This window comes from Marmota monax, unplaced genomic scaffold, assembly GCF_021218885.2.
Source record: "Marmota monax isolate L192 unplaced genomic scaffold, Marmota_monax_Labrador192_F-V1.1 WCK01_AAM20220418_F8-fsc00014, whole genome shotgun sequence".
Lineage (NCBI taxonomy): Eukaryota > Metazoa > Chordata > Mammalia > Rodentia > Sciuridae > Marmota > Marmota monax.
This window is the reverse complement of record NW_026695222.1, coordinates 26,294,407-26,316,296: the sequence shown is the minus strand read 5'-3', so window position 1 is coordinate 26,316,296 and position 21,890 is coordinate 26,294,407. Positions and strand designations below refer to the sequence as shown.

The 21,890-nt window shown below is 58.4% G+C and overlaps 1 protein-coding gene across 2 annotated transcripts in view; it reads right to left on the bottom strand.

The window, feature by feature from the left end:
- Nucleotides 1-21,890, bottom strand: part of Bmp7 (bone morphogenetic protein 7) — a 69,237-nt gene that overhangs the window by 34,657 nt on the left and 12,690 nt on the right. For both annotated transcript variants that reach the window (XM_046433812.2, XM_046433811.2), the window contains exon 2: nucleotides 8,030-8,222. In XM_046433812.2, coding sequence (XP_046289768.1) covers nucleotides 8,030-8,222 — 193 coding nt within the window. The remainder of the gene's footprint in view (nucleotides 1-8,029; nucleotides 8,223-21,890) is intronic.

Here is a 21,890-nt window from a genome sequence, read left to right as displayed (position 1 = left end):
TGGAATTAAAGTGCCAGATCAAGTTATCCAGACAGCCCGATCCTCAAACCCATTCTCCCCAGATGCATTCCAGCCTCAGGAACCCGGGTCACAGCACACACACGGACATCTCCCCGCGCTGTCAGTGAGAGCCAGCCTACCCCTGGATGCCCACCAGCTCCAAATAATATAATTATAATCATCACAGGGAAACTTGCATAGGATCGAAAGTAGTATAATTACAGGCAATTTTCACTTTTTGGAAATTGAGCTCAGATGCTGGAGAAAGATTGCAAACAAGACATTCTTTCTTTCAGTTCTGGAAGAGAAGTCGTGTTGGAAAGTTTGCTGGGGTGGACCAGCCTCGGGGCAAAGCCACTGGCCACCACTCACTCATACAACAGGTATCTGGCCTGCGTGTCCTCGTGCCAGCATGGTGTCCCCACGCAAGAGACAGCGCCGTCTGTGAGCCCAGGAAGCCTGCACCCTCAAGCAGATGATAAGCTGGTTCAGCCATCCACCCACGGGACAGATGTCTTACTCAGCGCCTACTGTGCGCCCAACTCCAGGTATAAAGGACAGATGACAAGAGAGAGAGAGAGAACCCCCACACAGGTGCAGCGCCCATCGTGGCAGGGGGCCACCCACACAGCTGCTGAGCACCCACTCAGCTCAGCCTCGGCCTGTGGGCCTGCCCAAGGTCACGCCTGGACCTGCTCAAGGTCACGCCGCTTCAAGTGGTGCAGCCGACGAGGGGGGCAGGTCGTTTGTCTTCTCTGCCTCGATTTCCTTCTGGGGAAAACACAATGTGTCCCAATTCATAAGGTCACCATGAGGAGCAAGGAGATGTGTGTCGACAGGTCACGTCGGGGAGGGTGCTGGGAGGCTGCGGCCACGTGGCCCCTCCCGTCCTGCCCTGCCCCGGCTTCCCACCATGGGGAGCTATTATGGAAAGAACTCAGGAGGGGCACACAGGAGGCAGGTTTTGTCGTCACTACACTCTTCTCCTGGTACATGGATGCTTTGAGGCAAAGTAGAGGCTGAAGGACTGCGCGGGGATTGTGGTCAAATCCATCCAGTGGTCCAGAGAGCAGCCCTTCCCCAGGCCGGGCCTACGTGGGCAGCAAGACTGATGTCCACCCAACCTGCCCCAGGTGGGCCAGCGCCTGTGGGAAGTCAGAATCCCGGCCACCACCAGGCCCACTCCACATCCACTGCGGGCAGACAAGTCGGTTACAACTGATGCGCCACCACCACCGGCACCGTCCCCAAGACGCCAGACTCGAGAGGAAATACGGAAGGAAATAAAAGGCACAAAGATCAAAAAAGCCACCAAGGCCCACCAGATGGCCTCAGACCGCAGGACAGGAAGCCAGCGGGATGCTGAGTGGGGCAGGCCAGAGGCACTTCCAGCACTCCCTGGATTGGACACAGTGGCTTGCCGTCTCTGCCCAGCTGGGTGGTGCTGAACACAGGCTTCTTCCAGAATGATCTGTGCAAACCAGTGAGAGGACCCCAAGGGGAACCGAGAGGCACTAAGGGCTCGTCACTCCTGCCCAAGCAGCTCAGAGCTGGGATTTTGGAGTGGGGCCCATAGAAGGGGGCCACAGGGGAAAGGACCAAGGTGGCCCTGACCAAGCCTGCTCTGGGCGGCTGTCCCCAGCCTTCCAGGATGTCCTGGCTGTGCGGTGACTGCCAGCTGCTCCTGCCTTACCCTCTGAGGAGGCTCCTGGGGAGCTGAAGAGCACCTCCTGAGAAGGCAGCTCCAAACCAGAGCTCACGCCCCGGGGCTGAGGTGTAGTGGCAAGGGGCAGAAGCCAGCAGACGTGGGACCCGGCACGTAGGCCTTCAGGAGCCAGAGCCGGAAGGGATCTCCACCCGCAGCCAGCCCTTTCCTGTGCCACTGAGACTGACAATCATGGTCTGGACCACGAGTTGGGCTCCGTCCTGGAGGAAGAAAAATAGTCTTCAAAGGTGCCAGGGCCTGGGCCAGAGAGCTCTCTCCCCTCCATCTCAGCCCACAGGTGGGACGCAGATCTTAACGGCCAGTTCTCAGCCTGGTACCCAGGAATCACCACTTTTTAAAAAGCCCCAATGCCCGTTGAACCTGCCATGTATTCAGGCTTTAACTGATTCTAATCAATCAGCGTCATCGATTCTAAGGCACAGCCAAGGTCGAGAGAGACAGCACACACTTGAGCCCAGGTGAGGGAAGCCATAGAGACAAGCACATGGTGCTACTGTGGCTCAGGGTGTGACGCTGGAATCTAAGAGACCCGCGTTCAAGTCCACCCGGGCACTTCCTAGCTACGCGACCTCAGGTAAGTTACTTCCCATCTCTGAGCCGGTCTGTTCACCTGTAAAACGGGGACCACAAGTCTTCAAAGGGCCATACCCAAGGTACATAACAAAGGTGGAGTGATCGCCACACAGTCACCAACAGTAAGCACCAAAACAGATGCCTCGAACTCAGGGGTGGGGACGTGCTCTGGAGCGTGGCTGTCCCTCTCTCTGCCCCAACATGCTCACAGGGCTAAAGTCAGATCAAAACCTGCCCAGGGTTTTGTCACCAAGACTTGAACCTGTATATAACCTGATCCCCATCCAAAAGGCCTCAGGGGAAGACTGGGTGGGGTGAGGATCCCTGGGGCCACCCTGAGGCCGCCCTGGGGTACAGGGACTGCATCCAGCCTCACAAGCCCTCCTGGGTCACCAGCCCCTTTCTGAGCCAGAAGCTCAGTCCCTTGGAGGACCGAATCAGAGGCTGCCCTTGCCTGGCTCCCGGGGGCAGGTGAGAGCGGCAGAGCTGAGCCCTAAAGAGGAGGAGGACCCTGGCCCAGGCCAGGGAGCTCCGAGGAAGCTCCTTTGCAGGAGGAGAAGGATCGAGCTGAGGGCAGGCGCTTGTGCTCCTGGAGGCTGGGGCGCTGGTTGGCCGAGCAGACCCCCCACCACCCCTGCACATGCAGGCAGGGCCCCGGGCCCTGGGGTGGGCCGCAGGAGCTGCTTGGACAGAGCATTCCCACCGGGGGCAGGGCGGGGACAAGAGGGCTGGCCTGGCTAAAAGGAGCTTGTGAGCCACACCTCAGCCTCCCCTACAGACCTCTCCCCTGTGGGGGACAGGCACAGAACAGCCCCCTCTTCCTCGGAGTGACTCAGGCTGCAGCTGATCCAAATCTTGGCACAGGAGACCACTCTGAGGTCACCCTGCTGGCAGCCAAAATCCCTGAGATGGAGCAAGGGACATTTTTCATCCAGCTGCCGACATCATCTCGACCTTGGTGGTGGCCAGGGGGCCTGGCCTCCACTTCCCTAGAGTTCTCAGAGGCCAGCTCTCAACACGTCCCTCCCTGGGCTGGGGAGGCTGGGATGGAGCACTCTGGCCTGGTTTCGTGGCTAAAGAGACCCCCCCACCCCAAATACCCTCCCCAGCAGCTGGAACCAAAGCTGGAGCCAACAGGGACGGGCAGGTCCAGCCCTGGAAGCCAGGCCCAGCTTGTCCAGACTCAGGCCATGATTCAGAGCACAGGGTTAAGACCGAGCCCTTCACCTCCCCACCCTCCGCAAGGTGCCCAGAGCCAAGGCCACCAGCCCCAGACCTGCCTCGAAGCCCCACTTGCTCCGCAGCCGCCCAGGGCGGCTCCTCCACGTCTCACCAGCTGTCTGGGGCCGAGCTCACGCAGCGCCCAGGGCCATGGAAGGCCTCCAGCTCAGCTCATTATCGGAATTTAATCTGGATTCCGAGAGATCAAGAGGACTTGGTGGAAAGTGACTCCTAGGAGGGGAGACGCTGAGGCCGACCCAAGCCCGCTAATCCCCGGCACCCCGGGCTTTCCTGGAGCTCAAGCAGAGCGTGCCAGGGAGCCAGATGTCTCAGCCCTGCACAGCTGGGCAGCTGCTGGCGCAAGGCCACGGCTTCCTCAGCACAAAGGCCAGGGTGGCTCCACGGCCGGCTGGGGTGGTGGGTGGGATCCGGGCTCTTTGGGGAACTCAGACAAGGGGCCCGGTTAGGGGCAGCACAGGTGCGCTCCACCCCTGCAGAGGTGACAGGCTAGAGGCCTGGAGGCCCACAGAGCATCCTGAGCTCAGACCTTCTCCCGCTGAGCGACCACAAAGCCCAGCGATTTAGCCAAAGCCAAAGAAAAGGCAGAGACGGCAAAGCCAGCAGCTCTCCCTTTCCCACGATGACAATGACGGGCCACCGCTGAGCCTGCAGTGAGCACCCACCAGGTGGCAATGGCTGAGTAGGTCAACTCCTTTCTCCCTTCACACAGGCCTGGGAGGGAGGGCCAGGTACCCCCAATTTTATACAGGAGGAAATTGAGGCCCTGAGGTTCCTGGTCCCCAAAGCCACACTGGTACCTGGTGACCGGATTCAAATCCATGCTCTAGAGTCAACACTAAAACAAGATTCTCGGGAAATGAATAAGTAACTTTTTTAAAAGTTTTATCCTTTTCGTTTCTGGAGAGGTGAGGAGCTCTTCATCCTTCTCTCTGGCACAGGAAGAAAACCAAGCAATCCACACAGCACGAGCCCTCCTCCAGCCACCGCCTCCAACTCTGCCCCCTGGCTGCCAGGTACGTCCTGCCCACCAGCTGTCCCAGACCCTGTGGTCACCTCCTCTGCTGGGACACTTGCTAACGAGGAGCATGACCTCCCAGCAAGCCAAGAGCCATCAGAGACAGACTCAGTGACCTGTTATGCCAGCCTGGCCACCTGCCCAGGAGCTGAGGACACCTGTCTCACCTTCCCTCCATCAGCCACAGTGACTCAGGCCTTCTCCCCACCTGGGTACCCAGGACCCACCCTTAGATCCCTGTAAGGGGCAGGAGGCAGCCACCTCAAACTGAGACAGGACCGAGTGACTAGGAAGTCAGCAAGTGACAGAGGCAGCACAGGGAGCATAGACCCCAGAGGGGGTCAGACACGTCTCTAGATAAAATACAAAATAGGGCTGGGGACGTGGCTCAGTGGTCCAGAGCCCTTGTGTTCAATCCCCAAAAAAGAGCTTCCTGTAAAGGCTCCGTCTCACCCTCAGCAAGACCCACGACCCTCATCAGCCCACCTGACCTGAGGACTGCAGCCCCACCCACTGCTGCAGAGACTTCTTGTCATTCAAGTGTCCCAGCTCAGCGCCCTCCGTGACCACCCTACCTAAGGCACACCTGCCCACACACCTGCTCCAGCCAGTCCCAACAGCTACCTGGTCTGCTTATTGGCTCCTGTGTTTGCTTCTCACTTTCTGGATCCTACATGGATTGGATCAGACCCCCCGTAAAGACACTCCTAACACCTGGCACCTGGCCTCGGACCTTATCTGGAAGTAGCATCTCCGTTATGGGTGGCACCCAGGCCTGTGTGAGAAGAGGAGGAGCCATACAAGGAGAACCCATGGGAAAACAGGGAGCCACGTGACCACAGCGGCCGAGACGGGGCTGGTCCATGTGCAGCCTGGGAGCACAACAGCCAGTGGTCACCACCAGAAGCAGGAGATAAGCAAAGACCCCAGACACAGGTTTCAGAAGGAGCAGGGCCCACTGAGAGCTTCACTCCAGAATTCAAGGAATAAGTCTTGCTGCTTTCAGCCACCCCAGTTTGCGGTCTTGTTATCGCCTCCCTAGGAAAGATAACGCCCTCAATCAAAGCATTAGATGAGCCAGACGCAGTGACACACACCCGTAATCCCAGCGGCTCGGGAGGCTGAGACAGGAGGATTTCGAGTTCAGAGCCAGCCTCAGCAAAAGCAAGGCACTAAACAACTCAGTGAGACCCTGTCTCTAAATAAAATACGAAATAGGGCTGGGGAGGTGGCTTTGTGGTCGAGTGCCCTTGAGTCTAATCCCCAGTACCCAAAGAAACATGGGATGAGGCCTGCCCTCGTGAGCCCCTTTCACTGGATCCTGTGATCTGACTTCTGAGAGCGGTGCCTGGTGTGGGGTGCTCAGTGGAGCTTCAACAAATACATCAAGGAACCCACATCTCTGTACAAACGTAGCAGCCTTGACCTCCACGTCGGCAGCCCAGGCCCCACTTGCTGATCCCTGATCCTCCATCCAGCACCTTCCCCAGGTGGAGCAGGGCAGGCGAGCACCGGACTTGGGAACCATGGATGGAGACACCCCTCAAGGGAAGAGCAGCACGTGGCTGCAGAGGCGCCCCCAGGCCCATTGACCCCGGGTCTTCAGCAGGGCAAAGAGAACCGCTGGCCAAGGGCAGATCTGGGGAGTCTGCCAGGAGGCCCGGGGGGAGTGGGCTCAAGGATGGCACAAGTGGGCCCATTTAGTGCTGCTGACAAACAGCCTCAGCGTGCCTGCCCTGCCCCAAGTCACCCGCCTTCATGAGAAAAATCAAACACAGGTCTGTCCCAGAGTCCTGGGGGGAGGCTGTGCTGGTGCGTGCCAAGCAGGACTGCGGCCCAGGCTCCATCCCCAGCTCTGCAAAATAACAATAAAGAAAGTCCTGGGGCATCTGTCAGAGGATAGACAAACCTCTAAAACCCCCAAGAATGAATCTGAAACTTCTCTGGAAGCTGTGCCTAGGGACCAGGTACAGCCCGCCAGGCTGCCAGGGCACCTGCCCGAAAGCCTTTAGGAAGACTCAGAGGTGATTACAGACACGGCTGGCCCTGCCCCTCGGGCCATCCCAGCTCCTTCCCAGTACCATCCCCTCCAGCAGGGAAGCAGCACAGGGTGGCCTTGGGCGGGGCCCTCTGGAATGGAAGATTTAAACCACACAGGGACACCCTCTGTCCCCTGCCAGACTGACAGGGATTGACAGCTTGGTTAAGCGACCTTGGTGAGCACAGAGGAGCGGGCCTTGTCCCCTCCCTGGCTCGAGGAGAGATGTCCAGACAACGTCCACAGAAACAACGTGTGTGTCCAGTGGCCCACAGTCTAGGACTTTAGATGGACAGGCAAGTGTGGAGGAGACCACCTGCCGTGGCGCCATCCTGACCAGCAGGATGAGAGGCCCCACGCACTCAGGCACCCGAGGAAGTCATGTCAGGGACAAGAATGGCCTCCGTGGTGGGGGGGGAGCCTTACCTATATCCAAATACAAGTTTTTAAGGAAATACTTTTGTAGACACGGCTCCAGCTTCTCCCAAACCCTGGCCCAAGTCCCCATGGGGCCATGTTCTCACTAGGTGGCCGAGCGCTCTGGCTTCAGGCCACTTCCACTCTCACTTTGCAGAGCTTCCTTAGAAGGCTACGTGAGTGTGACGTGAGGTGAGGCAAGACACGGGACGCCCTACACAAGCCTCGTTCTCTTGCCTTTGCGGTGCGGGGGGATGGAACCAGGGCCCCATGCATGCCAGGCAAGCGCGCGCTCTCCCACTGACGTTTCGTGTTCCCCGTGGTCAAGATGACCCCCGAGACAGCGGCACTCAGCGGGCATGCGGCGGTGGACTGTAGGTTGCTGTCTGTGGTCAACACACCCCCTTCCTACCTGAAGGGCGAGGGCTGACCATCAGAGGCAAACACCACCCTTCTTCATGAACTACCATGTCACAGCAGCAGAGGACAGTAGGAGTGTCACAGCCCGAAATTAAAGTCTCAGCACCGACTCTGGCTCCTGACCTGGGGACTTCCAACACTGGGACTTCTCTGGATGTTTTGCGGGGATTAGGGTTGTGTTCCCTCTAATAACATTTTATTACAATGGCCACTTTCACTGGTGGCTTGACACCACGTGGGGCCTCAGAGTGAAGATCAGAGGGTGGGAGACCATCGCCAGGATGCTCCCCCTGGGCCCGCCTGATCCAGGCCACCCATAAATCCCTGCATGGGCCACACACCCCGGGCCTCCCGGCCTCCTGCCTTCCTGCCCAGATTTGCTGATGATCCCCATGGTCATAAGATGACCCCATGGTCATCTTAGAAAACTGTGACACACATCATGCACTCTCCTTTAAAGAGACACCAAGTCCAAATGTGGTTGGTGTCCCACGGTGGCAGCTGTGTGACGGCCGCTGCCCTGTTGGCCCATCCTGGGCCTGCACCCTTTCTTCCTCAGTAGCTGGAGGCAGCACTGCCCCCAGACCCCGGCACCCACCTGCCCAAGTGCTCCTGAAGCACCTGGTAGACGCTGATCCGGAAGGTCTCGTTGTCGAAGCGTTCCCGGATGTAGTCCTTGTAGATCCGGAATTCAGCGGCCGTCACCGCTTCCCCTTCTGGGATCTTGGAAAGATCAAACCGGAACTCCCGATGGTGGTAGCGTGGGTGGAAGAATTCCTTGTCGTGCTCCACTGGAAGGGGAAAGCACACAGCAGTGCCCGTGAGTCTCTGGGTTTCCCATCCTGGCTCAGAGTCCAGCACCCTGCCCAGGCAGACTCGCCCACCGCGACCCTGGTTACAACCCCCCCCCCCACCGCCACGATGACCTACTTGCAGCTCGGACCCCATGGTCATCAGGAACAACCAGAGCCTCAGTCTCATCCAACCCGCTGGGAAGAGTGGGCACTGCCCACGCCACCCAGGAAGCCCTGACCAGACTCAAGTTCCAGCAGCTCAGACCTGGGTCCAAGTCCCCCCTTAGCCACTAACTAGAAGGGTGGCCCTGGACAAGGTGCAGACAGACCATCTGGACTCAATTTCACCATTTTAAAAACGGATGAGGACCCTCCTTCACGGGATGCTGCGAGGAGTGAGTGGCCTGATTCACAGAAGCAGCTCGTCTTCTCTCAGGACTAGATGACTGTTAGCCCCTGTGGGTAACTCGGAGCTCACTGGGCCTACCTGGGGGACCTTAGGCCAGTGGCTCTCAGGCCTGCTGCCCATAAGTCACTGTGGATGCTTCTGAAAAAATAAGGATGCCCTGACCCGTGGTGGGCTGGTAAACATTTACTGGCCAGCTCTCTGGGCCTTGGTCTGTAGAGTTTGCCAATTTCCATGGTGTAAATGCCACAATCCAGGCAGATTTCAAGGTCCCATGGTGAGGCCCCTGAATGAGGCACTGGGAAGGGAGTGGACAGTAGCTCAGGAGCCAGGAGCCACAGCTCTGGGGAGGGGGTCTGGTAACGCACTCTTTTTAAAGCACCCCCAGATATTTCTAACCAGCAGCCAGGGTTACAACCACAGCCGTGGGCTGACAGCAGGAAGGCAATGGTCGGAGCCGGGAGCTTTGGAATTGGTTCCAGGACAAAACAAGGGAAAGGGACTCAGCCCAGCCCCTTCTGCTGGCACTGACGTTAGACTGCAAAAGCACGTCCATCTCCCAGGTGGCCAACACCAAGACACACACAGTCCAAGAGAAAGGTGACCCCAAGGTAAGGAGGGCAGGCAAAGAGCCTGGGCCCGTCCTGCCTCCTGCTACTCCTCCAGCCCCCACGCCACCATAAGTGGTGAGCAGATCACATGGGTAAGGCACTTGAGACCCAAGAGGTGTCAAGTGGCCTTCCCAGGGTCACAGAGCTGGGACTCAAACTGAGGTCCCACCCAAACCAGACACAGGCTTGACCTCTTCATACCCCAGAGGCTCCCAGGGGAGAACTCCTCCACCCACACATGGTGGCTCTAGACCACATGCAGATGTCCCCTGTGGGTAGATGACCCCTATGTGTAGATGTCCCCTGTGGGCAGATGACCCCTATGGGCAGACAACTCCTACCTGCAGATGATCCCTACATGTCAATGACCCCTCCATACAAACAATCTCTTGCATGCAGAAAACCCCAACATACAAATGTCCCCCTCCCTACATGCAAATGACCCCACAAACAAATGGCCCTTCCTTGCAGACAACCCTCACGTGCAGATGGCTCTATCTCAAGCCAGGATGTCTCCCCTGACTCTGCACATGCATCCAATTACCTTCTTCATATCTCCAGTTGTAAGCCTCAAAAAGAAATTCCAAATTAATTCCCAAAGCTCTCATGAATTAACTCTGCTCAAACTGGTTCTCTTCTAACATTTGCTCAGCTGAATGGACCCTCATCCATCCCTGTGCTCAAGTCAGACTCCCCAGAGTACCTCGGTACCTCCCCTCCCGTCACGGTCCCACATCCACACCAAGTCCTATCAATTAGATCTTCAATTATTCATTTCTCTGCAGCTCCACCAACTCAATCTCAGGGACTCTGTCAGGAGGTGGGGAAGGGCTACTGTGGGAACATGCCCTTAGCTAATTCTGTTTAGAGGTGTGCACAGGGCTCTGGACCATGGGGACACTGCAGGCGCCCTGCTGCAGACAGCTCTCATGAAGTCCCTTTCTGCTCCTACCCCAGCAGAGGAGGGCTGGCAGAGTCTCTCATTGAGCACCCTCAGCTTTTAGCAGGGACCGCCCTGCAATCATACACAGGAGCCCAGTGGGGTGTTTGCCTGGAATGCAGGGGGTCCCCAGCAAACTGCATCCTCTGGGCTGCAGGATGGACCCTGCCACCACGCCATCAGAATGCAAACACAGTGACCCACCAGAGCCGAGCACGGGGGTGGGCGCCCTCCAGTTAACAACTGAGGATGCTGAAGAACCACCGTGCAAAAAGCATGTCTCCTGAGTGCCCCTCTTGATGTGCCCCACACTACGCAGGCTCAGCCACCGTCTGAGGGACCCAGTGAGGCTCCAGAAGGCCACAGGCGAAGTGGGTGCTGAGCTCTGCAGCCCACACTCTTCACACTCCGGAGCCCAGTGGCCCGAGCTGTCAGCTGCACCACTGTCTTGCCAGCTCCTTTGGCCGCTGGTTAAGCTCTGTGAGCCTCCTCTTCCTCCAAGAGCCACAGAGTTGGCACTTGGGACAGTGCCTGGCAGATGGCAGCAATGCGCGTTTGCCACCATGACAGGGCTGCTAAAAGGAGAGCCGGGTCAGTGAGTGCCAGTGCAGGAGAGGCAGGGTGCACGGGGGCACCCCGTGGTTCAGCTGCGACGAGTTTACTTGCAAAAGGAAACAAGAATTGCAATAGACCAAACAGAAAGGCCACGTTTGAGTAAGCATGACATAAGCACAGGTACAGTCATTAAAGTCACACCCAACGACAAAGACAGACAGAATCACAAACCTGGGGTTGTTGCAGCAGCTAAGTATAACTTTCTTTTTTCTTTTGGTACTGGGGATTGAACCCAGGAGCACCACTGAGGTATTTCCTGGGCCCTTTCTTATTTTATTTTGAGACATGGTCTCATCAAGTTGCCTCAAACTTGTGATCCTCCTACCTTAGTCCCTGGTAGAGCTGGTATTACAGGTGTGCACCACGGCGCCCAGCTTATGCAAAATATGTTTAATGTGTACGGTACTGGTAAGACAGGTCAGCTATTGAGGTCTTAAAGATTTTCTTTTCTAATTAAAGGAACTCACAGATAAAGTAGGCAACTAAATTTCTTGTAAATACTTGTGGGAGCTTTGGAACAGCTTCCTAGGTGAATTGCCTTCATTAATTATTTGAAGACATGGAGAGGCATGAACCATGGATGTCCCTCCTGTTCTTTCTGAAACTGTCACTGTGAGCTCACCGCCCCACCACACGCACACAAAATGAGCTGTGAGTGATTCCAAGTACAAACCAAATTCCAAATTTCATCTTCCCGCTTTACGACTACACTCGACGCACTTTCAACTCAGGTGCAAAATGAATTCGTTGCCAGCACCAAGGTCGCCCCAGGCCTGCTGTACTCGCAGACTAAAGCACACCGAAGCTTGTGGGTACTTAATAGTGAAAAAACGTGGCTGATGCTGTCTTAAGTTCCAGAATTGATTACCCAGGATTTGGGGTTTAAATAAGTATCTAGAGTTGATATCTGTCTAAGCTCGTGAAGAAAAGCCTGCCCTGGAGCCCTGGAGCCCTGGAGCCAGGGCCGCCTTTGAGTTCTAGGGCCAGAGAGCTCACAGGCACTAACGAAGCACTTTCATCTTCCCAAGATTAAAGGGGCCCAAATCCCCGAGACCAAAGGATAAGTCCAAAGAAAGTGGATTCCAGAAAACACCATCCTGACGGCAACTGCCCCGTGCCCGTCCCCAAAGCCAGGTCCTGCACCCTTCCTTTCCAAAAGCTGAGCCAAGCCCTGAACTGACCCTGGGAGGGGAAGTTCTGTGCTAGAAGGCATCAGTAAAGGGCTAGAGGCAGGAAGGAACAGAAGCCTCCGAACTGGGTGACGCTCACGACCCTCTGACATATCAGGAAGATCTGGGTCCCAGATGGAAGTCACACCTGTCCCCAGTCACCAAGAAGCATTTGAGACCTCCCTGCCACCTGCATGTTCAGAAAATGCTCAGGTGAACCCTGCAGCAGGTTAGAGACCTCCATACAAGGGGGTCACAATAGCACACGCAGAGCAGCTGGCAGTGTAGACCGGCAAAGGGCTGCCTGTGCTGAGAGGGAACCAGGTGTGAGCATTCAGAACCTCTTTACAAAACTGGATCCAACACCCTAAAAATTAGGAGTGGGAACCCTGATATATACAGACGTACATGTACACAACAATACACAGGTGCACATGGATGCAACAAATTCTTACAAATGTCAGAAAATGGACAGAAAATAGCAATATTTCCCCTCCTTCCCAGTGGGTCCCCTTGAGCTGGGGCACAGCCAGGTGGAAAGCAAGGCAGCGGGCACACAGCTGTGTGATGCCACAGGTAGGTGGTACATCTTTCTCTTGGAGAGTCCCCAGTCACCTTCCCAGTCAAGCCACGGGGTCGTGAGGCCACCATCTTGTCCCATGACGCCCTTCTCCTGAGGAACAGGATGGGAGCTCAACCAAACATGGCATTTCTTTTAATTTTTTTTTTGAAAGCTGGCTCATTTTCTCTGCTTGAACTTTAAGGATGTGACCCAGTTCACGGGGCAGCTGCTCCCCTCCACCAGGCAGAGAAGGCTGGGGTGTGAGCGAGAAGCTTCAGGACAGGTGGGCGAGCCTGCCAGGTTGGGTCCCCGGGTCTGGTGGTCCCCGTCCCCCTGAAGCTTGGGCTTCCGTTCTCCCAACCTGGGAGCTCTGCCAAGCTGCTTCAAGTGCGGGCCCCTGCAGATGCACCCTCTGAGCCAGAACAGCGCACATCCAGAATCAGTGGGCAGCAGGCACGTGGTCGCGCGGTCAGCTCCAACGGCCTTCTTTAGACGTGGATGATTTCCAAATACAAGATGTCAGCCTTGAGCGTTCTCTTAGGAACAGGGACAATGACCGTCTCCATCCGGCTCTGCTGAGTCAAACAGAGTCCTCTCTGCAGAGTTCCCTTCTAGTCCTCCTATTTGATTAATGATGTGCATTCAGTAATGAGCACAGACAGCAGGAGCTCCCCAGCCCCAGACAGGGCCCGGCGCACTCACCACCAGCACCTGGGACGCAGGGGCGCGGCTCCCTCCCAGCACCGGCCCCTCCTCTCCAAGGGGACCCCCATGCTCCCCATACACACAGGAGCCGGTGGGAGATGGAGAACCACAACACCTAGGGAATTGGCCCAGGGGGGAAAGGACCAGGCAACAGGACCAGGCAGGGCAGATGACCCAACAGTGGCCAGTTCAGGTCAAGGGAACAGGGGCAGTGCTTACGAGACCTCGTCGCTGGCTGCTCAGAGACCCTGGAAAGTACCTGTCTAGGGACAGCCATGCAGAAGAGATACCAGAAGAGCAGAGCCAGCTGCCCACGAGGGACGTCTGTGCTAACGGAGGGCACTGTCAGCCACGCAGGGCTGTCCTCACTTGTTCTGAACCCCTCCCCGGGCACCGCAAGAGATAAAGCAAGTTAGTCACCGGCCAGCGCCTTCCTGAACTTTACGGGTTTCCTAAGAAAACTGGTTGACCTTTCAGACCATGAGGCCCTCTCTCTGTCCCCACAAGAGGCCACTAGGCTGTGAGACAGGAAGAAATCTTCCATGGGTCGGGGACACCTGGAAAACCACAAGACCCTGTGAGGGTCCCGAGCTCCTCACTCATGAGCTCAGACTCGTCCGGGTTCTTCAGATCCTGGTCGGGTCGGGGACAGACTCCTTCAGTGAGGAGATCGCAGAACCTGCTGAAGACCACACTAGAACCACAGCAGAACTGAGGGTCCCATGGCCCAGAACCTGCCCAGTCCTGACTCAGAAGCCACCAACGCAAGTGCCTTCCCTTCCAATAGGGACACAACTCAAGACTCATCTGGAAGGTACTGGCACACACCAGAACTCACCGGAACTGACTTAACTTACAACCTGCTGTTGAGAGGCAACTCATGGCCTTGCCGCTTCCGGGGTATGAAATTGGACCAGGGCTGTTCATTCATTCGAGATTTACGTGGCAAGATTAAGGAGCCTGAGACAGCCTCGCAGGCCGGCCGTGGGAGCTCGCAGGCCCAACGTTCCAACAGGACGCGCATCGTGTTCCCACGAGCGTGAGTCAGGCCTCCCTGGGGACCTGAGCACTTGGCCACACAGTCCGGAGGAGGAGGATGCTTCCCGGGGCCCAGGGAACAAGCAGGGCACAGCAGCCTGAACTGACGCACAGCACCAGGAAAGCACCAGGTCTCCCGTGCCCTGTGCCCTGTGGGCAAGCCTCCCGGCCTCTCCTGTGCGGGAGGAGAGCCTCTGTAGGGGCAAGGAGAGTCGCGGCCAGCACCTGCTTTCACAGAAGCTCCATCTCTAGGTCACAGCGTCCATCTCCTCAGACACCACATGGAGGGAGAAGCCTCCGCAGGGACCAGGTCCCCTGGCTGCAACTGCTCCTGCCTGTGCCTGCACCAACCTCAAGTCGACAGCACGAAGGCTTCGTGGCATCACTTGTGTCCCCTTATCCCAAGCCAGGAACAGGGCCCTGCCTGGAGCAGCACACAAGCCACTCCGTCCACCACCGAACTGCCTATTGCTCTGGAACCTTCCACCAAACGCGCCAGTCGTCACCCAGATCCCAGGGGGCACTGCAGCTCCCCATGCAGGACTGGGAGGGGCTGCCGCCTTTGAGACACAGGACCATGTCCAGGGGTGCGGCCAGGGAGGCCACAGGCCAGGCATCCCTCTTGGCCTTCCTGTCCTGGACCTTGCAGCTGGCACAGGTGTTGGGCAGGGCTGGGGTCAGGGAGCAACGGTACCCAGGACTGAACGCTTCAGCGTCCACACGTGGACGGGCTCTGCTCAAACGACGACGTCATTGTGAACCCCGAGCACCCAAGGGCTCGGGCAGGGGGAGGAAGAAGACCTGATGATCTGCAGAGCTGGGCCCAGCTGTTTGTCAAGACCCAGACCCTGGAGCTGAGAGACCAAGGGGCCACAGACGCACCTGCAGCCCCCAGGGCAACCGAGGCAGCCGCCCTGACCTGACCTGCGGCATCCCACTCAGAGCCAGGAACCCGTCCCCAGGTTCCCTGGGTCCTAGCCCTCACCACAGCTAACGGAAAACAAGGGGGACACAGGAAAGCAGGTGGAGATCCTCAGCAGAGCCAGGGGTCCATGGCCAGGGTGCTCCAGCTACCACCCTGCTCCCCACACCCAGGTGCACCAGGCAACATCTGCGGACAGTTTTGCTGTCACAGCTGGCGTGGGTGGACTGGCATCGAGTGGCCAAGGTCAGGGACGCTGTTGTGTGTCCTACCATGCCCAGGATGGCCCCACAACAGAGGACGCCCCACAACAGAGGACGCCCCTGTGGTCCTAGGCCCCTGGGAGGCTGAGGCAGGAGCATCGCCTGAGCCCAGGAGTGCAAGGCCACCTGGAGGACAGCGAGACCCGCCCCAGATGTCAACAGGGCTGAGCTGAAAACCCCCAAGCTAACCAGGCAGACCTCCAGGACGGGAAAGCTGGTGAGAACAGCTCCAGCTGTCACCTGGCTGGGCGTGACCAGGCGCCCAGCCCAGGTTTCCCTCAGTGAAGGAAGGGAGTTGGTCACCCCGAAAGCCCTCTCCCTTCCGGTGGGCTGTGCCACACGGTGGCCAGCATCTTCCAATTGTGGCCTATGGACGGTAGGGCCCGAGGCCTCTGCAGGTCTGAGACCCTGGGTCTGCGCAGTCCAGTCTCCCAGCACAAAACACAGGTGGCCACTGAGCATGGAGAGGTGGCCGTGAGGCTGGGGACCCGAGAGCGTCCCTTCACTTCACTGTGATCAGTTCAAACCTAGAGAGCTGCATGTGGCGGCCTCCACGCCAGACAGCCCAGAGAGCAACCCTCATGGCAGACAGTTCTATGGACAGCACTGGCCACAGGGCCGCACTGGGCCGAGGTCTCTATGAGCTACCGCAAACAGGGGTCCCAGGGGTCCCACCGCAGGAGCCGAGACAGGTGACGTGGGGAGGATCTCACCCCAGAGCTGCGGTGTCAGGCCCGGCTGGCCCTGGTGGCTGGTGGTCCATGGCTCCTGGACGGTCCTGCTGTGGTCACAGGGTCCCTGGGAGGGGACGTGCACTGCCGAGCCCAGGCAGGGGAGTGTCCCGCAGGTCCCTAGGCAGACACGCCGCGCTCGGGGGACCCCAGGCCCCGCACAGCCCTGCACCATCCCACGCTGCCCTCCTCGGCCTGTCCTCCCTTCCCGGGACCTGCCCGCCCAGGACCTGCACTGAGGCTGCCTACCGCCTGGCCTGAGGGCTGCTCCGTCTCCGTCCTCTCTGCTGATTTCAACTGAGGGGAGGAGAAGGCCAGCGGGTTCCACCATGGCGCTCAGCCAGAGAGCAAGTCCTGGCCCTACCACCCCTGGCCAGGTGGGCATTTACCCGTCTGTGACAAGAGTGACCGCCACTCCACACTGCGGGACTGAAACAGACCCGGGATTCTCCGGCTCTGGTGTGGTCCAGGGTCCCCCGGGAGCCTGGGAACACAGTGACCTCTGGGCCCCACGGGCAGCACTTCCACCCCAGCAGGCCTGAGGTGGGCGGAGAACACGCGTTTCCAGCCCACCCCCAGGCCACGGTGCCGGCCTCGGCCCACTTTGAAAGCGCGTCCTGGAGTCTCCGACACACTGACAGCCCCGAGACATGAGCTGTCGTCTCTGGCTGTGAGCACCAGTCCACCACCACGCCACACCACGTGCCTGGCCTGGCAACTTCCCGAGCCACCCGGGGGAGAGTCTTAAAGTTCCCCCCAGGACCCTGGGAGAAGAACTTCACCCCCTCGACCCCACTCAACTGAGGACGCCGCAGGGTCGCCCACGGGCCCTCGGACCTGGCGGTGTGGACAGAAGGCTCTCCAACCCCCCACAAGGACTCAGGACAAGTTAATCCACCTGTAGGAGGCTCAACGTCCCTGTGAAATGGGGACCTACAGAGGCCCCTGGTGAGGGGTTGATGTGACAGTCGCAGAGCAGCTGGTGGGGCAGAGCTGTGTCCCGCCTGCCCTCCCTTCCCACCCCACGGCAGGAGGGGCCGGCACAGACCCTCCCCACAGGCAGCCAGACGCCCGGGTCAGCTGGGCAGGCACAGCTGGTTTAAGGTACTTTAGAAGCAAATCAAATCAAATGAGAATTTATAATCCCTCCTGAGGTCTGGGTCCCATCAACCTAGGCTCATTAGGCCCAGGGCATGCAGGTGCAGCAGAAGAGACGGTCCTGCTGCCTTCCACGGCCCCCACCTCCCCTTCAAAATAAGAGTATCCTGCAATGCCAAGCCTGCCCCAGAATGTGGCCAGAGTGTCAGCATCACCTCTGGGAAGGGGCTGGTGCAGGGCTGTCATGGCGGGGCCGCTGTGGGGGACGCGGAAGTCTCCCAGGACCCCATGCGTTCCTGGTCTGCACCACTAGAACCCCCCTGCGAAACAGCACTGCAGACCCTGAGCCTGTCTCTGGTGTGAGCTCCAGCCAGCGAACAGCTTCTAAGTCACACTTCGTGTCCTGCACAGATGTGACCAGAACAGCTGCACGCAGACCCCAGGCAGCCCTAGGACTCAGGCTCCTAGGACTCAGGCTCCTAGGACTCGTTTCAAACAAGATTCTTGGACAACTAAATCTGATTCAGGTTCACCAACAGGCAGGAAATCCGTGCCGTGAGAACAGGGCGGTGGTAACTGCGGGTGCGGGTCCCATGGCCCTGAGACACGCTGTGTGCCTCCATCTGGGCACCCACTGGTCATGTGCTCACTCCTCAAAAAGCACCAGCGTTCTGGATCTCACACCGTGCTGTCCACACATTCATCTCCACAAACAGCTGCATCAGCAGTAAGTGCCTGGGCTTCGTCCACCTGGGTCTGCTGGGCACGAATGTCACCCCATCTCTGCATAAGAGGCGCCATCAATGGACAACAGGTCTTTGGAAGGAGACACCAACATGTCAACCAGTGTTAAGACGTCTGGCTTCAGAAGCGTTAAAGCCAAGGACGGAGCATCAGGCCAAACACACAGCACCACAGGAGCCTGACGGGACCAGGTCCCGCGAGGTGCTCTCGTTAGCTGTTCCAACCCCGACCTTTGAACCAGGAACACGGGTGTCGGAACGAAGCTCAGATACTGGACTTCCAAATCCAAATGAATGGACTGGCCGTGCTCCCCGGGCCAGCCACTTACCTCTGTGCTCCATTTTCCAGTCTGTAACACAGGGACGATAATAGCACCCCCCACCCCTGAAACAGAGGTTACAAAAGTTTAAAAAAATAAATAAATAACAGCAGGGGGTGGGTGGGCGCTTGGCACAGTCAACCCTCAACAAATTTCAGCGACTAGGATTATTATTATAATGAGTAACTTCTCTATAATTAGACAGCAGACACGCCTACGCCCCCAACTCGGCCACGGGGGCCAGAGGCTGGCTCCCAGCAGCGCTGGCTGTTATGTGTCCCATGTACCTTACAGCAGCTGATTCATGAGCCAACATGTGACTCAAGCCGCCTCCCACCCAAAAAAAACCCGAGTTGAACGCAGCAGCGCAACCCCACCCCCAGGATCTCGGGTTCACTCTTTTTCGCTCTATCACTTTCTGGGCTCCACCGTGGGTTGGCTCCAAGCATCACACCCCATAAAGCCCCCTTCGAGGCAAGAAAGGCAGGAAGGACAACGAGTCCTACCCACTTAGCCATCTCCCTCATCAGGAAGCAAATGTTTTTCAGCACCACCTCCTGGCCCCTCCGCCACCAGCAGGTCTCCTCTTGTGACCTCAGGTTGCTGCGAGTGGCCCCCTCTCACCCATAGACCAGGTAGCGAGGAATGAGTGAGGCAGAGTAAGGAGGGAAGCTGTCCAGCAACGGGGACGGGAGGCGTGGACAGGACGATCCCCACATCCTCCAGCGCCTTCCAGCCGCGCGGGTCCTTCCTTAAGGCTCGGGACGCAGCCTTCCCCACCCCACACCACCAAGGCCCTCGGGATCGACCTCTATTGCCTGCAGCCAGAGAATTCTGGAAATTGTACTTTTGTTCACACCAAGTGTACACTGCAGAGAATCAGCTCCTGGAAACAGCACGGTCCCCCTCCTCCTGCAACCCCAGACCCTGTCGTATCAGTGTCCCCGGGGAGCAGCAGAAGCGCCCGGGTGCCTGGACTAGACCCTGCCTGCTGGGAGAAGCTCCCCGGGCTCCGAGTGCAAAGCCTCCACCAGGGTGGACCTCTCTTCCCACCAGCCCACCCCTGGCTAGCAGGCGCTGGAGGAGCCTCAGCCTGTCGGAGGTGCCTCCGTCTGCTCGTCCTCTGCCCAGAGGAAGCAGGAGCACCTGAGCCACCAGCAGGACTCAGGCCAAGCGCTGCCCCGGCCTCGGCCTCCTCCAGGGACAATGCTGCCAACCTCGAGGAGGATCTTCAGCCAACCACTGCCGTTGGCTTGAGCACCAGGCACGGTCACATAAAGCTACGGTGTGCCTGGAGAGTGAGACCTCTCTGTGGGCTGCAGTCAAGGCCAGCGGCAACCCACCTCTGCGTGTTCACTGTGGGACTCTATTCATCAGGGGCTGGAAATCGGCTAGGCCTCCATTTGTCTGTGCATACAGTGGAGCCAAATCATGCACACACTTCCTAAATCCACCAACATACAACACAGCACACACCCCAGAGGGAGAGAAAAAACTTAAATGGTTTAAATGCAGCCACCCAAGCAGCACGTCCAGCCTGTGTACCTCACCTCCCGCTGCGTAGGCTCCAGGGCATTTCTACAGCTTCCCCTCCTCCCCTGTGGCAAGAGCTATCCTCATGAACCTGTTCAGCCCACGAGACAAGAAGTCTTCTAGTTACCTCAGGGAAACCAGGCCAAGAAGGAGAGCTCTTTGGACCCTTCTCCTCCTGCTGCCTTGAATGTGAGATTGGATGAGGATGCAATGCCTGGGGCTGTGGCAGCTATCTTATATCCAAGGGTTGGCTGGTCGGAGGACCTGGGCTTGGGGGAAGCTTGTGGCTACCTGGATGGAATCACTGAGCTCTACCCTAAACTTGCACTCACGCCCCTGAAGACCTGCGGTTTTGGGGGACAATGATGTGCTTGTGTGCTGAAGCCGCCCCAGGTGTGTGACCCGCAGTGAAAAAGCCCTAAATGAGCCACTGCTCCTCTGCACAGAAGCTGGCATGGGAACCTCGTGATGTCTCCAGAGGGTGACCGTCAGCGGCCATCACTGTGGTGGATCCCTAAGAACCACCTGGAGGAGGAAGGCTTTGTTCCGGCGCGTGGCTTTGGAGGTTTCATCCGTGGCCACAGACAGAACGTCACAGGGAAGGCGGGCGGAGAACGGCAGTGGAGCCTGGGACAAGGCACAGTCCCCAGGGAAGGCCCCAGCGACCACGCCCTCCAGCGAGGTCCCACCCCCTCCAGTGTCCACCCCCTCCAGTGGCCCCCTCAGCCTTGACCCCTCCATGGACTGACCCACTGACCAGCCCAGAGTCCTCATGACCCCGTCGCTTCCCCACGTCCCTGGCGCTGAACGCCGCTGCCCTGAGAACCAAGCCTTCAACTCGAGAGCCTTGGGGGACACTCCAGGTGCGAACCGTGGCAGGGCAGCTCCAGGGTGTGGGGAGAAGGGCTTTGGTGCCACGTGCAGGGACCCAGGAGGGAGCAGATGCCCGGGGCACAGAGGGTCGATTTCACTCCGCCCGCTCGGTCCTGCCCCCACTGTCAGCCTGGACCCTGGGGCGGGGGCGCACAGCGCTGTGTCAGTGCCCTGGCCCTTGCCCAGGTCCACGGCGGGAACTGAGAAATGACATCACACAGGCTTCCAGACAAGAGGCTTCTCGGGGACACGCAGAGCCTCGAGGACGAGGCCACACTGACCTCCCAGGACTCAGAGGGCGGAGAAACAGCCCAGGTCACCGTCACTTCCCAGGCGGGCCTGGAAGGCGCCCTGCAGCGGACCAAGGCGCAGCCCCCTGGCCCTGGGAGCACCCAACCCCAAGCGCCCCCTGCAGTGGGGCCAAGCCCCTTCCCCCCACAATCTCATGGAGCCCATCTGCCTGAGCCCGAGCCCCCTGGCAATTGAGGGGCACTGAGGCCCAGAGCACACCGTCCCCTTCAGCCACACACCAGTGACCTGGACTCCTGGGCAGACAGGACTGCCGTCCCCAAAGCTGGGAAAGCCACTGGTCATCCTGATCCCATTTCCTCACACTCAAAATAAATAGGGCATCACGCCATCAGAGTGGCTGGTGCAGGTGGCCCTCACTGAGGTCAGAGAGAGGGCGAGGTCCAGGTCAGGGAGTGGAGGGGACCTGGACATGCCACCCCCAAGTCAGAGGACAATAACCCAAGAGACGAGGAGGAACCTGGGCGATATTCCAGGGGAACCCCACTCATGGAGTGTTTAAAGAGCCTGAATGTGACAGGGTCCTGAGCCTGAATATGACAGGGCCCTGGGGTAGCGGGGACACCTAGAGAAGGCCTGGTGGCTCCTATGGATCTAGGTCCATTGCTGAGGAACAGATCTGAGTCCACAGGAGCTGGCCATCCAGCACAGCGGGCCTCTGGCCCTCCACAGCTCCCCGCCTGCCTCAGGACCTGTCCATTCCCCTTTTAGCCAGTGTCACAGCTGGGAGGGCCACCACAGACCCACATCCCCAGAGACAGGTGGCGCCCAGGGCTCCCATCATATACACAGCCTACGATGTCCCCTACACGGCTGCCAGGGAGCTA